This window comes from Lampris incognitus, chromosome 2 (genome assembly GCF_029633865.1).
Source record: "Lampris incognitus isolate fLamInc1 chromosome 2, fLamInc1.hap2, whole genome shotgun sequence".
Taxonomy (NCBI): domain Eukaryota; kingdom Metazoa; phylum Chordata; class Actinopteri; order Lampriformes; family Lampridae; genus Lampris; species Lampris incognitus.
The window spans coordinates 133,295,981-133,317,642 of NC_079212.1; the positions used below are offsets into that span (position 1 = coordinate 133,295,981).

General features: G+C 43.7%; 2 protein-coding genes across 5 annotated transcripts in view; both read left to right on the forward strand.

Annotated features, from left to right (window-relative positions):
* Positions 1-19,997, forward strand: part of tacc1 (transforming, acidic coiled-coil containing protein 1) — a 36,595-nt gene extending 16,598 nt beyond the window's left edge. For 3 of the 4 annotated variants that reach the window (XM_056300336.1, XM_056300328.1, XM_056300320.1), the window contains exons 2-13: positions 5,791-5,897; positions 9,308-10,631; positions 11,688-11,748; positions 12,375-12,564; positions 14,890-14,954; positions 15,211-15,351; positions 15,484-15,560; positions 15,684-15,727; positions 16,504-16,667; positions 16,760-16,866; positions 17,342-17,462; positions 18,119-19,997. In XM_056300336.1, the coding sequence (XP_056156311.1) occupies positions 9,379-10,631; positions 11,688-11,748; positions 12,375-12,564; positions 14,890-14,954; positions 15,211-15,351; positions 15,484-15,560; positions 15,684-15,727; positions 16,504-16,667; positions 16,760-16,866; positions 17,342-17,462; positions 18,119-18,184 (2,289 nt within the window). In that variant the 5' untranslated portion in view covers positions 5,791-5,897; positions 9,308-9,378 and the 3' untranslated portion in view covers positions 18,185-19,997. Of the gene's footprint in view, positions 1-3,359; positions 3,854-5,790; positions 5,898-9,307; positions 10,632-11,687; positions 11,749-12,374; positions 12,565-14,889; positions 14,955-15,210; positions 15,352-15,483; positions 15,561-15,683; positions 15,728-16,503; positions 16,668-16,759; positions 16,867-17,341; positions 17,463-18,118 lie in introns of those variants that run through there. The other variant, XM_056300310.1, reaches the window with a different exon arrangement.
* Positions 19,998-20,890: 893 nt separating this feature from the next.
* LOC130134269 (lysyl oxidase homolog 2A-like) overlaps positions 20,891-21,662 on the forward strand; it is a 33,379-nt gene continuing 32,607 nt past the window's right edge. Inside the window, exon 1 of the mRNA XM_056302168.1 lies at positions 20,891-21,267. The gene's annotated coding sequence lies outside the window, so the exon portion shown is untranslated. The remainder of the gene's footprint in view (positions 21,268-21,662) is intronic.

A 21,662-nucleotide genomic window follows, 5' to 3' on the forward strand; every position in this document is an offset into this window, starting at 1 on the left:
GCAAATACTGAAACATCATGTCATAGGTCATAATATGTCACGTTAGTACTCAGTGTAAGCAAATGTAAGTAAATAATTGATCAATCCTTATCATGGGTGAGGTGTTTAATGCTTCTTTATGTCTTGTATGGTAACATCACAAATAGATTTTAAGTACTGGGAATATTTTCATCTCACATGTATTATTATTTAGAAAGTGTGATGCTTTTTTTAACTGTTAATGGACAAAAATGGGGCCATTATGAAGTTGAGTAATACTAGTTTTATTCTACCCTAGACACACTATGGGGCTTTACAGACACACAGATAGACCAGGTGCCATAAGATGTGTTGCCACTAGATGACACTGAAACACAGAGTGTTATTCTGAAAACACAAGGTTATATTACAAAGCATAAACACATTTATCTCTGTAAGGATGTGGTCTACAACCTCGTTTCTGATGGCAAATCTAAACTGAGTTTCATTTGCTTATTCTTGCTGAACACTTGTGTTGCCCTCCTCCCTTTGTGTTTTAAAGCAGTAAAGCGGTGTCTTTGAGGTTTGACATATTGAAGTAAATGCAAGGCGCGGAATAACATTCGATATTACTGCAGCACTTCACAACACCCCTTTGGTAAAAAAACAAAACAATAAAAACAATAGAAGGCTGATATATAGGACACTGTAGATGCTGCAAGATTAAGATGTTAAACATATTATCATTGTCAATATCAGTGTTTACCCCTGTGTTAGCCCTAACGTTGGTTTGTTCCTTGTGCACTCAGTATTTTTCTCATGGTAACACCACTTCGCTTTGAGTCACTTCCTTCCTTCTCTTCTTCCTGTCCTTTTTGATCTCTTGCCCTCTCCCCTACTTTACCCTTTCTTTTGTATTTTTCAAGTTCTTGAATCTTAGATAGGCACAGTCAATCTGGTGGGGCTTACCATTTGCCAACCCCATTCTATCTGTCAAAACCTGTCCCTGGCTCCAGAGGGCTGTTACATAATGGATGAGTATTGTCCTCCCCAATTTGAATAAAGTCTATTTTTCTCCCCTTAGTCTCAAATTTTGAGTCAGCACGTCTTTTTTTCTTCTTCTTCTTTCAGATTTGTTAGCTATGTTGCCACTGCATATTAAATCAGAGCCAAGGCAGCAAAATGTTGCTGGATGTGAAGCCAGGCTTACATCAAGACCAAACGCTGATGTGTTATCATCATCATCCCTGCTGAGAAAGGCATAGATGTGTTGTGTTGTGGAGTTGGCAAAGCCAAAACTTAGGATAAGAGAATGGGGACAGTTGGAATATTTCTTGTAGCTTGAGGGACTTTAAAATATCTTTCAGGTTCCACTCACTGCATATGAAATCTGAGCCCTTCGACATTCAGCACTGCATGAGTTACACAATGGAATGCCAGACTGTTGAGCAGCGCCAATCGTGGTAGTGATGTTGGTGGTAGTTGGTGGTCTGGCAGCCTTATGAAAATGGGTGGTCTGTTGTCTGGATGAGCACACACACACACACCATGCACACACAGCCTCTCCACTGTTCCTTCTGATGTTTACGTTGCCATATTTAGACAAGTAAGAACAGCAACAGTCAAAGCAGTCTCTCTGTGCCAGTGCCACCATCATTCTTATGAGAAGAGAAGTTGAAGAACGGTGCCATTAGGAGTAAAATTGTAGCCAAAATGTTGTAAACATGTTCTGAACGTGTACTTAAAGACGCAGATGCTTTCATGGTAGAAGTGTTTGCAACCGTTTTTTTCTGACAGCGGTTACATAACCCACTAAACCCCGACCACCACATCCGGTAACCATACGTGCAGATGGGCTATTATAAATCAAATTCATGGAAACAAAAGATGCAACGCGCTCCCCACCGAAACGTGCCCCCAGTTTACAAGACAGACCGTTTATGAGACATAATTATGGTAATAAGCCCATTTGATGTTTACTTTGATGTGCAGGCTGAAGTTGTTTTTTGTTTTTTCTTCTTGTGGCCTTGTTTATTTTCTAATCGACCCTCTTTATATAGGAGTTGACGAAGAACCACTAACGCGGTTTGTTATCGTCAAATTTAGCAAGTCGGAGGACAAAACTAATCTTCTACCTTGATAAGTCTTCAATACAGAAGGACCCCATCCTGCCACAGTAGTCTCGAAAAGTGGCAAGTGTGATGCCTCTTAAAAAAGGGGACATTTGCTCGCTTCGTGGGGTCTTTCTGCACCACAGTGAAGGCATGAACCATAGACCCATGTGATTATATCGGGGTTTATTTTATTTATTTATTTATTGATCTGACTAATATCAGCACATGATCAAAGTGTGCCATTCCCTTTGCCCTCTCCCCAGCTGCAAGCTTCACGGGACCTAAATAGCAAATTAGTAGGCGGTGTGAGGGCCTCCACCCTCTCTCAGGTCTAGACTATACTGTGGAAACTCTGAGCTGAACTGAAGCACATGTGTCTCTCCTCCTCCATGGGAGTTTGGGAGGAGTTTTGTTCTTGCAAATCGTCACAAGCCAGACTCTTGAGTCACTATAGTCGGAGTAAAGTATAAACAGTGATACCAAAAAGAGAGACTATTGTGTAATATGACACAGCTCAGGTCTTGGAAGGCATAACACAAATAACGTCTACATGACACCACATGACAGAGCACCGCTCTTTCGAAATTCACTGAACGCAGTCGGTATTTTGAGCAGCATCGGCTGTGCCAGTAAACAGAGAGTTTCTCCGGCTTTGGGGGGGGGGGGTTGTCAGGCATGTTTCATTTTCGGGGCACCGTTGGTAAAGATTACATAATAATGTCTTCTTTCCTCACCTCCTCTCTTTCATGATATACATCTGGGTCGAATGCTACACCTTTTTGTTTTATAGCAGTCTGTAAGGAATAGATCCTCCATTAGAGGTCATTTTGAACCATTAGCCTAGGTAAACTGGACCACAGTCAAGTCGTCTTCAGGCGATGTAACAGAACTGGTTCCTCAAGTCCTGCATGTCTGTCATTGGATGAGGCCAAAAGCAAATGGTTAAACAGCCTTGGGGCAGCAAGGGTTAAACTCTGGCCCCACATTCCTTGCCTCTCTCTGGGCTGTAAAACGTGGAGCCCCAACCAGATCTGCTCCACTCCTCCTCCTCTGTTTGTTTTCTCTCTCCCTCCTTTGGCTTCAGAGTAGAAGGGAGGAAGATACCATTCTCAAACCACGGGGGAGACTCGCCCATCTGCCTCAACCAGAAGTTGTGATCCGTGTGAGCCACGAGCTTCCTGCCTCCCCCGTGTTCTCTCTCAGTGGACTGGCCCCCTTAGATGGAGGGGGAGGGGGGGAGGAGAGGGGGGGGGAGAGTGAGAGCAGAAATTTGGAGGCCAGCTGATCAGAGCTGTGGTATTCATCCACTGATGCAGAGGGAGAAGGCGCGTGAGTGGAAAAAATAACACCGAGTGAGAGGGAAGAAGGCAGCCAAAGCCTTTTGTCATCTTGAGAAACCTTGAAAACAAAAAGGAAGCGGCTTCTTCCCTTAATGGGGGACCTGTTACTGAAATGAAGAGAAGGATCCTGCGAGAAAAGGTGTCTCGGAAGATGTGAGCACCTACGGCAGGCTGGATACTTAAAGGAGGTAAGCAGAGAGGAGAATCCGTACGGCGTTGGATACCAGGCCAGTCTCCCCAACCGGTGAATCAACAGACTGAGGAGGAACCAGCGGAAAGAGAAGCGATGTCTTGGCTGTCACCCGTGTCATGGGCCAAATGGACATGGACGGCGGTGCGAGGAGGCGAAGGAGAGGAGGATGAGGAGGGGCAGGAGGAGAGGGAGGAAGGCAGTGGTGGAGAAAGAGGAGAGGAAGAGGAGGAGAGATCTCAAGGCTGCAGGCGAGTGTTCTGCCAAGAGTTGAGCCTTTAGACTACTGACAGTGTGGTTCATGCCGTCTGGAGGTGTGTGTGTGTGTGTGTGTGTGTGTGTGTGTGTGCATGTGTGCGACTGCAAGCACGTGTCTGTGTAAGAATGTGTACCTTGTGTGTGCTGTGCTTTTTCACCTGCGGGGTTACAGAGTCAACATTATTATGCAACTTGATGAAACATACCAAGAGAAAGAAAGCAGAGAGCCCAGCGTCAGATTCACTGCCTAGTTTTTGTTCCACTGACAGCGCGTGGTTGGTGTAGAGGGAATCTCTACCGAAAACCAAAATCAAGAGTTGTGTTATCTCGCTTGCCTTGGAACATAGCTAACATTTCTGGTGACGCTTCAGCTTTTTGTTTTTTTTGTTCCTGTCTGTAGACTGGGAAGTGTTTTTGGTTTCAGTATTTAAAAAGAGAGGGTTTTTTCCCCCAAGCCCTTGTGGTCCTTCCTCATTTCTGTGGTTTTAGAGAAACAATGTGCTCTGCAGCACTGCAGACAGGTAAACGTTGGTATAATGATGTAATCATCAAACATACACAGAGAAGCACGCACAAAAAAGCACTGCCGGTGACAACACTGTCACCTCAGGCTTTGCATCACACCAAGCTTTTTTTTTTACTGTTCACCCTTTAGGCTAATGCACTGATTTGGAGGGTTGTTCATATTTTTCTCACAGTTAACAGTATGTTGACGGCACACAGTTATCATCATCTCAGATCATAAGTAGAAAAGCTTAATGTGTTACGTGGTCAAGTGGAGTCTACTTGTATGCTGAAGTGATACGGTACAATGAACGATCAAAACCCCTTAAAAGTTTGTTTCTGGGGTGCTGGGGCTGCTAAATAACTTCAGGAATGCTGGGATTTCAATATTGACTGCTATGTCGTCTGGTGTAGATATGATTTTTTTTTCTTCATCAAGGAAAACTTGTTTTTTAATGGCAAAGAAGTATAGAAAGTATACTGGTATTCTGCAAAATCCCTACCCTATTCGGGTTGTACATAAGAAAAAATTAGATTGGGCTGTTTAATTAAAGTGACCGAGTCCTTGGCATATGTCCGTCATCCCCCCCACACATTTCTCCGGTTTCCTCCCACAGTCCAAAGACATGCAGGTCAGGTGAATCGGCCGTACTAAATTGTCCGTAGGTGTGTGTGTGTGTGTGTGTGTGTGTGTGTGTGTGTGTGTGTGTGTGGGCCCTGTGATGACCTGGTGGCCTGTCCAGGGTGTCTCCCCGCCTGCCGCCCAATGACTGCTGGGATAGGCTCCAGCATCCCTGTGACCCTGAGAGCAGGATAAGCAGTTTGGATAATGGATGGATGGATAATGGATGGATGGATCTATTTTGGACTGGCGGCCTGTCCAGGGTGTCTCCCCGCCTGCCACCCAATGACTGCTGGGCTAGGCGCCAGCATCCTGCGACCCCAGTTGGGATAAGCGGCTTGGACAATGCATGGATGGATGGATTGATCTATTTTATTGTCTAAAATTGTGTGTAAATGTTTTGCAGATCCTATTGTCACTGAAGTAATTCAGAAACAAAGCAAGATACCCCCCACGCCCCGAAAAAAAAAACAACAAAAAAAACACATCTTCATTGTGTAGTCAGATACTATAGGGAAGAAGTAATTGTGGACCTTGCTTTCCATCTTCAGGGTGTGTCTTTTCTGACGTGGGACACTGTCTATCTCCCTTAAGACTTACAAATAAACATTTCGCTACATGTTTTTTATATATCCTCAGTATCATCTCTCGAGTGATGAATCTTATTTTGACCACGGTTAAATGTTTGTAGCTCCACAAAGAGGTTCAACTGCATAATCTGAACACAATTCATTGTGCTGAACATGAAACAGAAAATAATTCACCCTTCTTCCCTCGTCCTTTTCCTTTATCTGGTTACCACAGCTCTGACTCAGAAGGCCATTTTGAGACTCCTGAAGCAGCAACTCCAGTCCATGTCCCCCTGACAGTCCCAGGAGAACTGGAGAACAATACTGATGCAGGCAGTGCAGGTGAGACTACTGCAGAACACCGCCCACTATGGAAATAACAGAGAGAGTGTGTGTGTGTGTGTGTGTGTGTAGGGGGGGGGGGTGAGAGAGAGAGAGGAAGGGGGGAAAGGGGGGGAGTATACTGGCCAAGTGGTAAGCAAACTACCTCAGATGTTGGTCTGTGTTTCTTCATGGCCTACATTAGCCTGAACTTAAACACAATCCACCAAAACCTTTTAAAATAGCGATATTTAAATAGCTTTTAACAGACACCTTTTTCCACTGATGTTTTTTTTTTCCTTTCTAAAGTTGCCGTGGCATAAAGGCAGTCTTTTTCAAAGTCCATCTGTTTATACCACAGGATATATTGTGCAGACACTGGGGTTTGTTTGCAGCTAACCTTCGTTACAAAGTACTGACAGACTCAAACAGATTATGTTGGCGAGCGCTCGCCTTCCTGAAGCGTTCCTCTGCAGGAACCGGATCTCTGCCAGAACTGCGTCTCCGAATCTCTGCGGCTAAACCTGAAATTGCTGCTGCAGCTTCGAGCATGTCAGGTGAAAAGGGAATGTCCTCGGGGGGGGGGGGGTTCATGAAGTGTCACAGTATCGTTATAATCAAACCAAATCTGCCTTTGATATCTCAAACCCGTCACCCGTGAAGACCTTGTCTGATCCGTCTCCAGAGGACTATAGAATTCCACTGCCTTGTCTCGGACGTGTGACTAACAAATTAAGGTCACCATACCGATGTAACTCGAGCCATGCAGTTCAAGTTCATTTCAGGAATATATCTGCATACATCACTGTCATTTTTAAAAAAGAATTTTTTTTTTACCTTTTCCACAAGAAATTACGCCGGTGGTAATGTTGAGTCCTATACAGCATGCAAACACGTAATGATATGTGTATTTAATACATATGTCATACATTTTATTTGCTCTGTTGCGGTACAAATTGTCATGGTATCTCATGCCAAAAGCAGTAGTTGCTGTGTGGCTTGCATGCTTGACAAGTAAGCTGGAATGCATACTGAGTTTGGGAGTCTTGTTTTGGTTGTGACGATATAGGCAGCAGGGCCACTGGGAAGTGTGGGAACTCAACAGGTCAGACAAAAGCTTAATTCTCACTGCTTTTCATTGGTCAATAGAAGGGGTCAGATGGGTGAGAGTGACTTAACATTCCCTCTACTCTCGGTTTTTTAGTTCAGTTTTGTTCTTTATTTCTTAAGGAAGCCTTGAAAACACATGGCGTTTTAGTTCATTAATGTCATGCAGTTATTCTGTCGGTATGGATGACGCTTGTTTAAGCAGAGTTTCGTGTGTGTGTATGTGTGTGTGTGTATCTGACAGGAATATAGCATAGCATTATATAGATATAACACAATCAGATGTATTGAACTCCCTCAAGCAAAAATCCAAAAGTGTGTGCAGAGTTAGGGTGTTTGCTTTTTTCCTCAATCACGAACATCCCTTTACGTGGAGAGGGAGTTCGGGGTCAGCGAGGATACGGTGGTCCTGGTAGAGCAGGAGCTGAAATGCTCCTAACATCCCCTTGTGTGCACATGGAGATGGCTTTATTTGTCTAATCTAAGCCAAGGCTCCTTCACTAACTCAGTGGCAGGCAGTGCATCAGACACACTGTTTAGGTAGGTGAACGGGTCCCCTTCCCAACCAAAGGTTACGAAGCCCATTTCAGGAGAATGAGCGTATTTTGTGATGTTGCCGTTGGTCATCATAGTGCTTGCACCGGAAAATTATTTGCTTTATTTTATAAGGTTTCTTTTCAAACAGCTCGTCCACATCTGCCCACCGTTCTCCAGGATGGATGGATAGATCATTCTATGGAAAACTACATAATAATAAGGCTCTCTTTGGTTTGAATTAATGTAAATGCATTTTACAACATTTTAAAAACAGTGACACTGTAGAAGACCGTGGCTCGACACACCTGGATATGTAGTTCAAGATGACCAATCACAGGAATATTGTTTTCCCCTTTTTTTCTCCCCAATTGTAACTGCTGGCCAAATCTTCCCGTTCTCTGAGCTGTCCCCCTCTGCTGATCCAGGGAGAGCTGCAGACTACCACATGCCTCCTCCGATACATGTGGTAGTCTGCAGCCACTTCTTTTCACCTGACAGTGAGGAGTTTCACCAGGGGGATGTAGCGCATGGGAGGATCACGCTATCCCCCCCCCCCCCCCGAACAGGAGCCCCAACCGACCAGAGGAGGCGCTAGTGCAGTGACCAGGACACATACTCCTCACATCTGGCTTCCCACCCACAAACAGGGCCAATTTTGTCTGTAGGGATGTCTGACCAAGCCAGAAGCAACACAGGGATTCGAACCGGGATCCCCGTGTTGGTAGGCAACAGAATGGACTGCTATGCTACCCGGACGCCCTGTCTCTTTCAAATCAAGACCTTTGTTTCACAGAGGCATGTTTGTGGGATGAAAACCACTGCTGAATTCACTTTAACATTTTTATTCACTCACATTGGGAGGGTCTTATCATATGTGAATGTACCACCCACAGTCAGCAAATAATAAACACAAATAAACGGAGCTTACATTTTCAAAGTGATTCCCTTTATCATCAGACTTGACCCCAGCGTCAGTTTATCACGATTGTGAACTATTAGTCTCCACATAGCAGTTAGGACGTTTTGAACTTGCCGAGACATGTCTTAAACCACACACACATGCATGAGAGAGAGAGAGAGAGACAGAGAGAGAGAGAGAGAGAGAGAGAGAGAGAGAGAGAGAGAGAGAGAGAGAGAGAGAGAGAGAGAGAGAGAGAGAGAGAGAGAGAGAGAGAGAGAGAGAGAGAGAGAGAGAGAGAGAGAGAGAGAGAGAGAGAGAGAGAGAGACTAATTCTCAGATACACTGTTTTAGAACAAAATACTCTTTACATTAGTGGCTATGGGCATGTTTGAGCGTATGTGGGCTGCATAGTAATGTGTTTATCTGGGTGTATAAATAAACTCGGATATCACAAGTCCTCCTAGCTGCTTTATGTCTGATGAAAACTGAATATGACAGACGTGCTGAAATATGCTGATGTCTCTGAGGAATATGACGATGGTAGATGATGTCATTGCAGCCAATATCCCTGTTGTTCTCCCTGCCAGCATCTGACGTGACACATTTACACAACCTGAATTTCTCTCATGCGCAGATACATGTTACTGTCATAGGCTTCAAAAGAAAACATCGCCATGGCAACAGTTGCAGCTGAAATAGTTGTCTGGCTAGCAACTTGCTTTCAGAGAACCAATCACAAATCACCAGCCTCAGAGTTTAGATTTGATTGGACGACATATCCCAAAGCAACACTTGGGTTCGGGTATGAATAATTTTTGTTTGTTTTCCATTTTCTTCGTGTCGATTTGGGTTTAACAGCTTTGTTTTCTCACATCTTGGTCCTTAGATTTGGAGCAGGAGGAACAGCTGATTGTGACCGGTCCTGCAAGTGCTCAGGAATTACTGCTTGACCACAACATGGGTCAGGATGAGCCAGTGGTCCCGCTGGGCAGCCCATGTGAAATAAACAAAACTCAAACAGCAGAAAACACAGAGGACCTTCCAGCATTTTTGCCTTCTGAGCCTGTCTCAGATTTGCCTTTGACCAATGTTGGACCAGATATGGCCAAAAGCCCAGCTCCACCCTCATTCCCATCCCCAGAGTCAACCCCAGCTCCATCAGCAATCCCATTCCTGGTCTCAGATCCTGATCTTGTTCCAGCTTCAGCCCCAGATCAGATTTCAACTGAGACCTGTGGACCTACAGCTGACATAGGTTTAAATGCCACTGAAAAGAGCTCTATTTCTGGCCCAGAAACATTCTATAATGGTTTACCTAGCCAGGAAGAACCAGAACAAAAGACAAAACCCATCAATTCCAAGCCTCCATCTCTCAAGATAGAGGTATCACTGAACGAGTCGTCTCAGGATGATGAGGAACATGAACTACAGGTCCCTAAGGCCAGCTACAACTTTGACATGGACCAGCTACATGACGACTTTAATCCTTTCACCAGCGGCGGATCCAAAATCCAGAACTCTCCTCCACCATGCTGCCCAAGCACTCTCCCTAGACTAGAGCCAATAGGGAGCTCGTTGCCGGTTTTTGAGACTGGCACTGCAGCTCAAATGGAAGCGGAAGTGACAGAATCTACAGAGCCCAGGCCTGTGAAGCTTGAGTTCGGAGTGGACGAGGGGGAAGTCAGCAAGCCTCCTCCAAGGAAGTTAGGTGGGAGAAAGTCACTTGGAAAACTTCCAGCCAAGAAGCAGAAACCCAAGGGATCAGGGACTGCCAGTAAACCAGCACCAGAACCTGCAGTATCTCAGTCAATCACTGAGCCAGTGTCAGAGCCAGCTGCAGAAACTGCTGTTGCTGTGGTTTCAGAGTCCTCTGCCCCTCTGGACCCGGATGATATTCCTATTACGAAGTCTGCATATAACTTCGATCCCAGTCAGTGGGACGACCCTAACTTCAATCCTTTTGGTAGCAATAGTCAAGTAAGTACTTCTCCGGTGCTTGCCAAGACCTCCTATAACTTTGACCCTGACAACTTTGATGACTCTGTGGACCCTTTTAAACCACTGAAAAGCCTGAGTAATGAGGATTCCTTCAATGACATACCTCAGCCTGAGAAAACAGTTAAGGATGGGGGGAAAGAGAAAGCACGGCTCCCGCGGGAGGAGAAGAGAGAAAGACAATCTCCCAAGAAAAGCAAGGACAAAACAGCCACGTGAGTCTACAGTGAGACAAACTGCATGTCATTCAATTTCCATCTATGCATTCATTATCTTCCTCCTTGATTATTGTTGTGCTACCACTCTATTATCAGCCCCTCTATAATTTTGCATTTTACAAGTTGTAAGGTTGTATAGACAGCCAATAATTAGTTGCATGTTTTACTAACTGTTCCTCTGCTTGATATTTTTTTACTTAATTTCAGGTTGTGTTAATTGTTATTTATGTCCACTAGTGGTGGATGCATATCGAAGACTTAACTCTGCATAGTGGCCATTGTTGTGATTCCAGGACAGGTTATATGTATGCTGTCGCGTGCTTACTGCTGCAGTGCTTGAGCTATTCTCAGCTTTTAAGGGGTTGTTGACATTATATTTCTATGACTCAACCTTCCCCATACTCAAAACTTTGTGCTGAGCCTCTAACTTCTTACCTATGTCACTTACTGGCTCTCCTTTGTCCCCTTATGCTGTCACTCATTTCTACCCATCCCTTCACTGTGTCCTTTTCATCCTTCGCTGTTCCAACTCTCATCTATCATGCAACCCCCCCCCCCAATCTCTGCTTTCGCCCTCTTCTATTGGCCTCAGGACCTCTGAACAAGTCAAGTTGCTCTGTTTTCTGTTGTAAGTACTCCCTCTAGTAGTGATGCTCTCATTCTCCCCCTGCCGGTGTCTTTGTGCCTTCTTCCCAGCTTCCCTTTCTCTCATGGCATGTGTTGCTTGATAACTAACTACTGAAGGAGCATGTGTAGCAAATAGACCCGTTACAGAGTCAAATATCCACACACACAAGGCTATCCTATAGCACATCAGAAATTCAATTTTTTTTTTCATCTTATGATCCCTCTAGAAGTTTGAAACCAGTGATAACTTCACATGTATGTGTTCCTCATCGTAGTCAGGGCTGCGCAACAAACCTAACTGCCACAAAAGTGCTAGCAACTTCATGTAGAAATGGAAACCATAAGTTTTAGTTGTAGAACAAAAGTGAAACAAGAGTCACTTTTCTTTTTTTGTAACACTTGTATTGTTATATTGTTATGTTGTAGGAACTCGTGTAAAGTGAAGAAATATGAAAACCAGTCCTTGGTCCTTGACGTTTGCAATCAGGTAAGGTGTGTGTGTGTGTGTGTGAAGGGAACGATAGAGACTTTGTGGGTGGATTTTTATAGTATGACCTGAAAATGTAAGCGTTACTGCATTGACACTGCAATGCCCATTATTCAGCAGCTCTCTACCCTGTGGCGTCACCTCATAAAACTTGTACACTCAAGTGTGCACATAAAGCAAACACACACACACACACACACTCCTCAAGCTGACACTGGTGTATCCAGCTCTGCAGTGCTGGATAAGGTGCAGTGACAGACCCGTGACTCATCACCTAGCAAGTAAATATGAAGTAACCGTGCACTTCCACCATAATTGCCTCTCACAGCCTGAAGAATCTGAGATTATTTAAGTTCTCTTGTTTTATACAGGATAATCATCATCAGTAAAGTGTTATAAGTCTGGAGTTTGTTTATTTAAAGGGTTTTAGCCTGCAGTGAAGAAATAAAGGCAATTCTGTCCTCCCATGTATTAGTGTTTGGTAGGCGAACATTTTGAATTGAATGTTTCTCCTTACGTTTTTTTTTTGTCACACAAGAACATGTTCTTTTTCTTCCCATTTCTCAGATCATTATCTCACTTTCAAACATATCTTACTGTCCTATATCTTATTCTGTTATCTCAAGGAGGAGGATGCAGTGGTGGTTCAGGCTCCAGAGGTTTCACATCGGGTCCGTCACGCCACTGACGAGGAGAAGCTGGCTTCCACCGCCATCATGGGCCCGACCGCGGAGAGCCAGGGGGAGAGAGGAGACCCCGAATGCAGCAGAAGACTTGGGAAAAGCCAGCCCGTCAGTGATATGCCATTGACAGATGGTATGTCCATCAGTGAATTTTGTGCAAACTCCCCTCTACTGCAACGATTTTTAAGTGTTAACACTTCATTTGAATCAATCTGGGCTTTAGTACCTAATGGGAACGTTTTAGCACTCTAGGTTGGTCTGAGTTACGTTCAAGGGGTGTAAAGAATCAGCAACGAATTGCAGTCACAAGGGAAGCTAACGTAGGTGTTAAACAGATCTACTTCATCGTTTCCAGTTTTTTCCTATCAGTCTGCTTCAACCAAAACACTACCTGTTGTGGTCTGTGCGTCCAAAAACAGAGCGTCTCGTTCTCATTATCTGACCTTCCCTTCAAGACTAAATGTTTCGTATTACTATCCGGCTTGGTCACAATAGCCCATCTTTTATGTGTATAATCAAAGTCAGATAAGCACATAAGACGTCAAAAAATAGACTGAAATGAGGACCACTCAGCCGTGTGTTAGAACATTCTGGCACAGTGTATCCACAAGACATGGAGAAGTGTGGTAATGTTATTGGTTGGAGTACTTAGATGTAGTACTTGGTGAAAAGATGCGGCAGGGACAGTGATCAGTCACACCACTGCCTCAGCAGCTGCTGTTGAAACGCTAATCAACAGCACACTTACCTACTAATGACTAGTAGTTGCTCCCCTAGGCCTATACCCATAGGTTGGGAACAGCCGCCCCCTCGTGGTGTTCATTAAAACTACAAGTCTATTGTAAACATGACATCAGGTGGATATTAATGTACTGTAGAGTTTCTGCATACAAGTCATCCATCCATCCATCCATTATCCGAACTGCTTATCCTGCTCTCAGGGTCGCGGGGATGCTGGAGCCTATCCCAGCAGTCATTGGGCGGCAGGCGGGGAGACACCCTGGACAGGCTGCCAGGCCATCACACATGGCTGACATACACACTCACACACACACACATTCATACCTAGGGACAATTTTAGTATGGCTGATTCATCTGACCTACATGTCTTTGGACTGTGGGAGGAAACCCACGCAGACACGGGGAGAACATGCAAATTCCACACAGAGGACGAACCGGGACGACCCCCAAGGTTGGACTACCCCGGGGCTCGAACGCAGGACCTTCTTGCTGTGAAGCGACCATGCTAACCACCGCGCCACCGTGCCACCCTGCATACAATCATGTATCGGAAAAATCTTGGCAAAAAAAAAAAAGCGCAAAAAAAACCCTCATGCCTAGACTAATCAAAAATTGATTGATTTTACTGCCTTTAAAAGACCACACGAAATGAAAAAAATCTTCACCCGTTTTACCCCTTTTATGTGCACCAAGTTCTCATTTGTTTATCACTATGTGCCAAAAAAGGCACAAAAAAAAACCTTGCCCTTTTTATTTTCATCTTAGAACAGCAATCAAATTGACTGACAGCCCCTTAATAAATCCCATTCCAACGGGTGCTTCTTTTGGAAATCTGCCACATCGTGTGGTCTTAAATGACAATAATTTAATACTGAAAAGATGTCTTGCTGTGTCTATAAACAATGCCATGCATGCAGACACACAAAGTGGTTGTAAATAGAGGTGGCATTTGTCAACAGAGTGCAGAAACAATTTGTCAGCAGAGTGCAGACACAAGCTGACAGCTCCTGAAGAAAGTTGGGTAGATTACTCTCATAGCTTGTCACCACAAGACAGAAGAAGTTATTTGTGGAAGCATATGTCAATGCAAGGAAGCATATGTCAGCAAGGAAGCATATGTCGGCAAGGGAGCATATGTCATTTGTTAAAGCTTGTTTTGTTTTTTTGCCGCTACTTCCATGTGTGCATTGATTTTCATAAGGACATCCTCTTTTCACTCACCACCCCCTATAGGATGGTCTGAGCACATTCTCAGCAGCAAACCAGCACCCATCGAGTTGCTGTTGTTTCAGCGTTTTGACCAGGGATACTGTATTAAGTCAAATAATTTCAAACACAGTGGTTTGAACCTTTGTCTTCCAAGTGAAGCAGTCTTTTGTGGTCATTACACAACCTATCTCTTGAACCTTGAGTTTGGAGAAATGTCCAAATCTACCAGATATATGGAAACTATAAGCGCTGAAATGGTGTGTAATGAAGGGTGTTGAAATTTGGATCGGAATTAATTTTTGCAAGAAAGCCAATGCGTAGCCCTATATGTGCCAGTAAGTATTAACATTGGCCATGGCCCTTGCTTAGTGGAGTAACCCCCCACCCCCACCCACCTACAGATTTCCCCGAGGATTGAGGACCTTGCATGCAGCCTTGCATGAATATTAAACAGAAATGAGAAGAATGAGAGGAAGTAGAAGAATGATGTTGTTTCTTCCCCTTGTAGAGCCTGAGATGAAGCCAGCAGTCCACCTGGAGGAGAAGGACAGCTGCAGTATGAAATATGACATGGTAAGTAGAATTCATTAACAACTGGAAGAAAAGGAAAACATTCCCTTCGCTTTCTGCCAGCCATTCTCAACAACCATGTGGTAAAAGGGAGTCAGATTCTGTTTTTATTTTCATTTCACTTGAAGCCCTGGTCTCACATTACTCACGCTGTTCAGCACAGGGATCTTTTAATCATGTGATCTTGTAATGGTGGATAAAATAGGATGTCAAAGAGGGACTTTTCTCAGCACATGTTTGTTTTGTATCTGTTACACAGACTGAGGAGCTTACCATCAGCCAAATAGCAAAAGTGTTTGGCAGTCAAGACCAAGGCCAAGACCCCGCCAGCCCCTACCAGGACAACATTCCTCTGAGTGAGATGGACAAGGCTGCAGTGCTCACCCTCATCAGGGAGGAGGTGCATCACAGCCAGACATCAGAGCCATATACAGCCAGAGAGAGCTGACTGGATTATCTGAACCTTTATCAAACCAAATACCTTGCCAAATGCTTAACTTTTACTCTCCTTTGTGTCCTCTCTCCCAAACAGATCATCGCTAAAGATATTGAGGCCAATGAGTGGAAGAGAAAGTATGAGGAGAGCAGAGCAGAAGTTATGGAGATGAGGTATAAAACTTTTTTTCTGGCACAATGGTTTCCATCAAGAGGTCACTGCTTTGCAAATGAAGCACAGAACCTGTTGAAACAAGGTCAACAGACAGCAGCTGATTTACATTCTTCTCTTGTCAGGAAAATAGTTGCGGAATATGAAAAAACAGTTGCACAGATGATTGGTAAGTTCTTGCTACATGGTATTTTTCCCAATAGCTTTGTGCACTCTTGTGTGCTCTTCTTTTAAAACACACTGGGGGGGCTTCCGGGTGGCGTGGCGGTCTATTCCGTTGGCTTCCAACACGGGGATTACCGGTTCGAATCCCCGTGTTACCTCCGGCTTGGTCGGGCATCCCTACAGACACAATTGGCCACGTCTGCGGGTGGGAAGCCAGATATGGGTATGTGTCCTGGTCGCTGCACTAGCGCCTCCTCTGGTTGGTCGGGGCACCTGTTCGGGGGGGGGGGGACTGGGGGGTATAGCATGATCCTCCCACGTGCTACGTCCCCCTGGCAGAATTCCTCACTGTCAGGTGAAAAGATGCGGCTGGCGACTCCACATGTATCAGAGGAAGCATGTGGTAGTCTGCACCTCTCCCCGGATCGGCAGATGGGGTGGAGCAGAGATCGGCACGGCTTGGAAGAGTTGGGTAATTGGCTGGATACAACTGAGGGGGAAAAGATCCCCCCCCCCCCAAAAAAAAACACTCTGGGGGATACAGCTCTTCTGTATAAACAGAGCATTTGTTCTACTTGATGACTTTCTCCCAAAACATGTCCAAGCTACCATAACTTCATCAACAAGGTTGCATTAAATGTATCTCGAATACTTCAAATGTGACATATGTTTGACTTTTCATGTTAATACTCTTTTGTTTAATTTAGTGAATCTGAGAATCTTGTAACCATGGGGTTGTTGCTAACCTCTCACACTTTGACCTGCTCTACTTTTGTCCAGAGGACGAGCAGCAGCAGAAGAGCCTGTCCTCTCAAAAGAGTGTCGGGCAGCTGACCATGGAGAGGGACCAGGCCTTGGCTGACCTCAACTCGGTGGAGCGCTCACTCTCTGACCTCTTCAGGAGATACGAGAACCTAAAGACTGTCCTGGAGGGGTTTAAGAAGGTCAGCAGATCTGAGAAAAGCTGCGGTTTACTGATATACTTTATTTTCCACCCCCCGTGTAGACAGATCACCCTCTTTTTGTGTGTCCCCAGAATGAGGAGGTGCTGAAGAAGTGTGCCCAGGAGTACTTGATGCGAGTCAAACAGGAGGAGCAACGCTATCACACCCTCAAGCTCCACGCTGAGGAGAAATTGGACAAGTGAGGCTTTTGCACCATATTCGTCTCCTTTGCGCACCATGTCCGAATTTTTTTTTTTTTGCGCGAAAATGTCCCGCGTTAAAAAATAAATATGATTTCACGTTTTGTCCATTAGGTTTCCACACCAAATCGGAAAATCTTGTCCATTGTATATGTTTTAAGGACAGTGCCATTTTTCTGCGTTTTTTCGCATATGTCAGTAAGCTCAGAGATTTTTTACAGCTGTGGGACCGTGATGACCGATTAAAAAAAAAAATGTATACAAAAAAATTCAGACTCGGTGTGCAAAGGCCATAAGAGTTGTAACTCTTACTTACTCTTACTTACTTACTTAACTCTTGTAACACTCTAATCGGGTGGAAATACTTAACAGAATTATTCCGATATTTAAAGTCCAAGCGAGACATATAATCGCCACTATGAGCACATTAATCTCATTTTAAGGATCCCTCCTTGTCTTTTCTCCATCTTCCAGGGCCAATGAGGAGATAGCCCAGGTGCGTGCCAAGGCCAACGGTGAGGGGGTAGCACTCAATGCCAGCCTTAGGAAGGAACAGATGAAGGTGGAGTCACTAGAAAGAGCTGTCCTGCAAAAGGTAGGAACACTGTCAGAAAAGATAAAAAATCCACCGGGGGCCGGGGTTCACACCCCGGTCTCGTCAGATCCGACTATGGCCGGACTCGATGAAGCAGCAATAATTGGCAACGCTGTCTTCGGGAGGGGGTCGGAGTCGGTTTATGTTCATCACGTGAATGCGTCTGTGTGTGTGTGTGTGTGGGAAAAAGCAGTGGTTCGCCCTGGGTTCGCCTCAAGGCGTCTCCTTCGAGACTGCCGGCCGGAGAGATGCAGTTGACGAACGCATGCAGTACGAGGGTGGGTGTTTGAACTAAAATAGGGATCGATTGGCCACTAAATTGGGAGAAAAAGGGAAAAATCAGAAATAAATTTAAAAAAAGAAAAGAAAAGATAAAAAATATAAAAAGTCTACTGGAGATTGTTTTCCTATTGCACTTTTTTTTTTTTTGAAGAAATATTATACTGTCCTCTCACTTTTAAAAACTGTGGTCTTGGATGACCAGGTGGCTCAGACAGAAAAGCATGTACCATATGGGTGCAGGCTTGAAACGATGTCACCTTGTTCCGACTGGATATGGCACCTTTGTTGGTCTGTTTTTCTCTTCACCCTGTGTGATGGCGTAATTGTTCAAAACATAATCTTAAAGAAAACTTCTCTCTGTTTTTGTCCTGCAGAATCAAGAGATCGAGGAGCTCACCAAGATCTGCGATGAACTGATTGCCAAATTAGGAACAGACTAAGACGCCTTTAATCAAGCTCTCTTGCACTTAGTCTATCTTTTACTAAGAAGATCTCCCTCAGCTTCAGCCCCCATATCTCACTAACGTGTGGCTTGTTGTATAAATAATTTGCCACATTGACACATCAATCTTTTGGTATCTGCTGTTTCTTAGTTTGAAAAGTTGCAGTGATTGAAATAATGAATTTATTGTCTACTTTGAATATTATGACAATGGAAGAAGCACATATTAAGATATAGTGAATTGTTAAGGACAAATGTTTTTGAGTGGCATTATCAAGGATTTAATAATCTCACATTATTACAGCCACAACAATGGCTGCTTCCATATACTTCTGAGCTATAAGATCTGTCATAGGTATTAAGGTATGCTTTAGGGTTAGAAGACTCTCCAGTTTTTACTCAAATGGTCTTCCATCGGAAATGTGCACACGCAAAGTTTGACCAGGAAAAACCAACACATCGGTTGTACTAAAAAGTATTTTTAAAACACGTGCATAAAGTTTATCACATTTTAATAGAGGTTGTTTGTTAAATATCTTGGGAGATAATATTGGCAATATAAGTGCAATACTATACATTAATTCGTGGGCTAAGAACAAGACTCTTTGGCCCACAGGGATTGCCTGTCTTACTACTTTTTTTTGCATTCTCCATTGCAAAGACGGTTTTTGCGCGAGCAAACAATTTAATTTAGCTGATAAATTTCACCAAACACCAAGTTAAATAGACATTTTAAATGAGTTTTGAGTTTATTTCTTCATTACTATTGTTTGCCATCATAACGTTCTGTAATAGCTGATACAGCACCTAGTTATATGTATGTTAAATCAGAATTTGGGATTTACATCATCTGTTGATTTATTTTGCAAGAAGATCACTTAAGAAGATTAATCTCATATTCACTTAGTGGTGGATTAACAGTACAGGATGTGGAGAAGTAAGTTTGTTTAGAGTCCATCCATGTAGGTCAAAACAAACAATTCTCACCTGAAAGCAACTACCATGTTGGGTTTTCTCCTCTGTGGCCATGTGGATATTTTATGTAGATATGTCTTATTTAACCTAACTGTTGCTAATGTGCCTTTATTTTGACCTTTTTTTCCAATATAAAGAAGTATGGTAATTTTGCTTTTTCCAATTATTTCCCTGATACAAGTTTTGGCACACGCTTTTGCCAAAGTGTATATATGTAGAGTGAATTATCAAATTATCCGGTAAAAGATAACGCGTAATGTTTGCAACTCTAACACTTGATTTTGCAATCGGTGAGCTGTTAATCCACATGGTGAGCGATGTGATGTTTGGAATTAAAGGGCTTTTGCTCCCAATAGCACAGTGTTTTGGAGCGTAGAGGACCCACCATGGTCAGTTCTCTTTTAATTTGCTCGAGTGCATTTTCCGTTGGATAAATTAAAGAGAGCAATTAAAGCAGATTATAGCTACGTCATTAAACATACAGGGATGTGTTACGTGCATCTTTTTTTTTTTTAGCTTTGAAAGGCACGATAAATGATTGCCTCGGAAGATTTTTGTTTCCCGAATGAACAATCAAATACAATCTACTGTTACCAAATCAAAAAGGTTCTCACTTTGACTTTATGTGCTGTTTTAGTGGTATTGCGTTTGTCCCGAAGGTGCTTTAAATGTAAACCTGATGTTGCAGTACAATGTGTATAGTTTATACTTGATGGAAAAGGATATTCATTATTTTGCTCTTGATATTTGTAAAAATATAAGAAATTGAAAAAAAGAAGCTCAGAATCTATGTTAATTCCTATATTTTCTGTATTCCTGAATAAATGGTAAATATTTCAGTGTATGGTGGTTGTGTCCGTTGACTGGGTCAGAAACATGCAGGTGTGGATTAAAAGTTGTGTTCTGCCTTGAAGGATTTCTAGGCTTAAACGTACGAGTGTGACTCAGAGGTTAAGTGCTGGTGCACAGCGTGGGTAAATATGCAGAGGAGGATGTTGACATATTTTCCTGCATTTGAGAACGATGAGCTCAAACTGTGTCTCCGCTGGTACTTCGGCGTTCTTACCGCTTGGTGGCGTGTTGTAATTCAGGTAACGCCACACAAGGAGTCCGGGAAACCTGGCAAGTCTGCGAGCCCCGTGTTTTACATTTGCTCTGAACAAGTTGCGTTCGCGAATGCGCCTGGTTCCCAGACCGCAAGGAGGGCGTCTACCTCTGACCTGTCAACGAGGACGTGCAGACAACCTACCGGATGATGTTGGCGTTTGATGAATTTCAGCTTCATCCTTCTCATTGGTTGGATATACTCGTGACATATGCGCACATCTGCCGCTGTTTTGATTTATGCCCGCAAGGTTGCCTGAGGTGGTCTCCGTAGGGTCGCATGGGTGAGGCTGTTCGGTCGAACTTGACTTCCTTCGGAAGTTCGGATCCTGTGCGTTACTGAATGATGGGGCCGAAGAAACGGATCACGGGAGAATTTACGAGACTATAAAAAAAATCAAATAATGTAACGTGTATGGATCTTTATAATGACGGAGTTAATGTAAATATTCATAGTTAATTTGAACTACCCATGCTGATTTGAAAACAGGAACAACTACAGCTTTTTTTAAAAAAAATCATTCTTCTCCACTGACTTAAAAGTCAAGGCAAGGCATTAGAGCAGTTTGGTCGGTCTAAGTTAAGTCTAACAAAGCTCATCTTGGCTGAACAACAACACTGGAAAAACTGGAGGGGGGGGTCCGTCTAAACCCCGTGTCATCAGTCCGCCAGCGTTTCCCTTTTTTTTTGGAAAAGTTTCCTTTTTCAAAGCTAATGAACGCGTTTCCAAAAATCCCTATGGATCTGGCCGGGGGGGGCGGGACTACGATGCTGAGGACGATGCTGATTGGTGCGTCTTCGATATTGGCAGTCGGACGGGAGTCTCCGGAAAGCCCAAATCCAAAGAGCGGCTGTGGATGAGCGGAGTAGATGCGGTGGGTGTGCAGGGAACAAATCAGATAAAGAGACAAGGAGCCGCTACTCCACACATCACCAAGACCTGAATTACGTTACTTGAAAAAAACAAAACATTTTTTTTCTTTTCTTCTTCCAACAAAAACGGTAAGTATTTTCATTTTTGGCATAATACCGTAGCCAATTTAACCACTGATGGATTAATTTTCTCACACTTAGCTGTAATCTACCCAAAGCATGTTTAATGACAGAAAACAACATAAGCATAACTTCTTATTCCACCTTTTACAACGTGCAGAAGGTGATGGGGTCATTTACTTTTAACAGCTATTGCCCAGGTTTTCTTTTTTTTTGTTATCATCAATCCAGATGTGTGCTTTAATGACGTATGCCATCATTTATTTGTATGATTCTGTGATAAAAACAATTTTTTGCTCGTGATTCAGATGTTGAGCATAGCGACATTTCACTGGAAACTGTGGGAATAGTGTAACTCGACACAGCCATAGGGTCTTTCTTTTCTGACCTGTAGAAAGAGATTT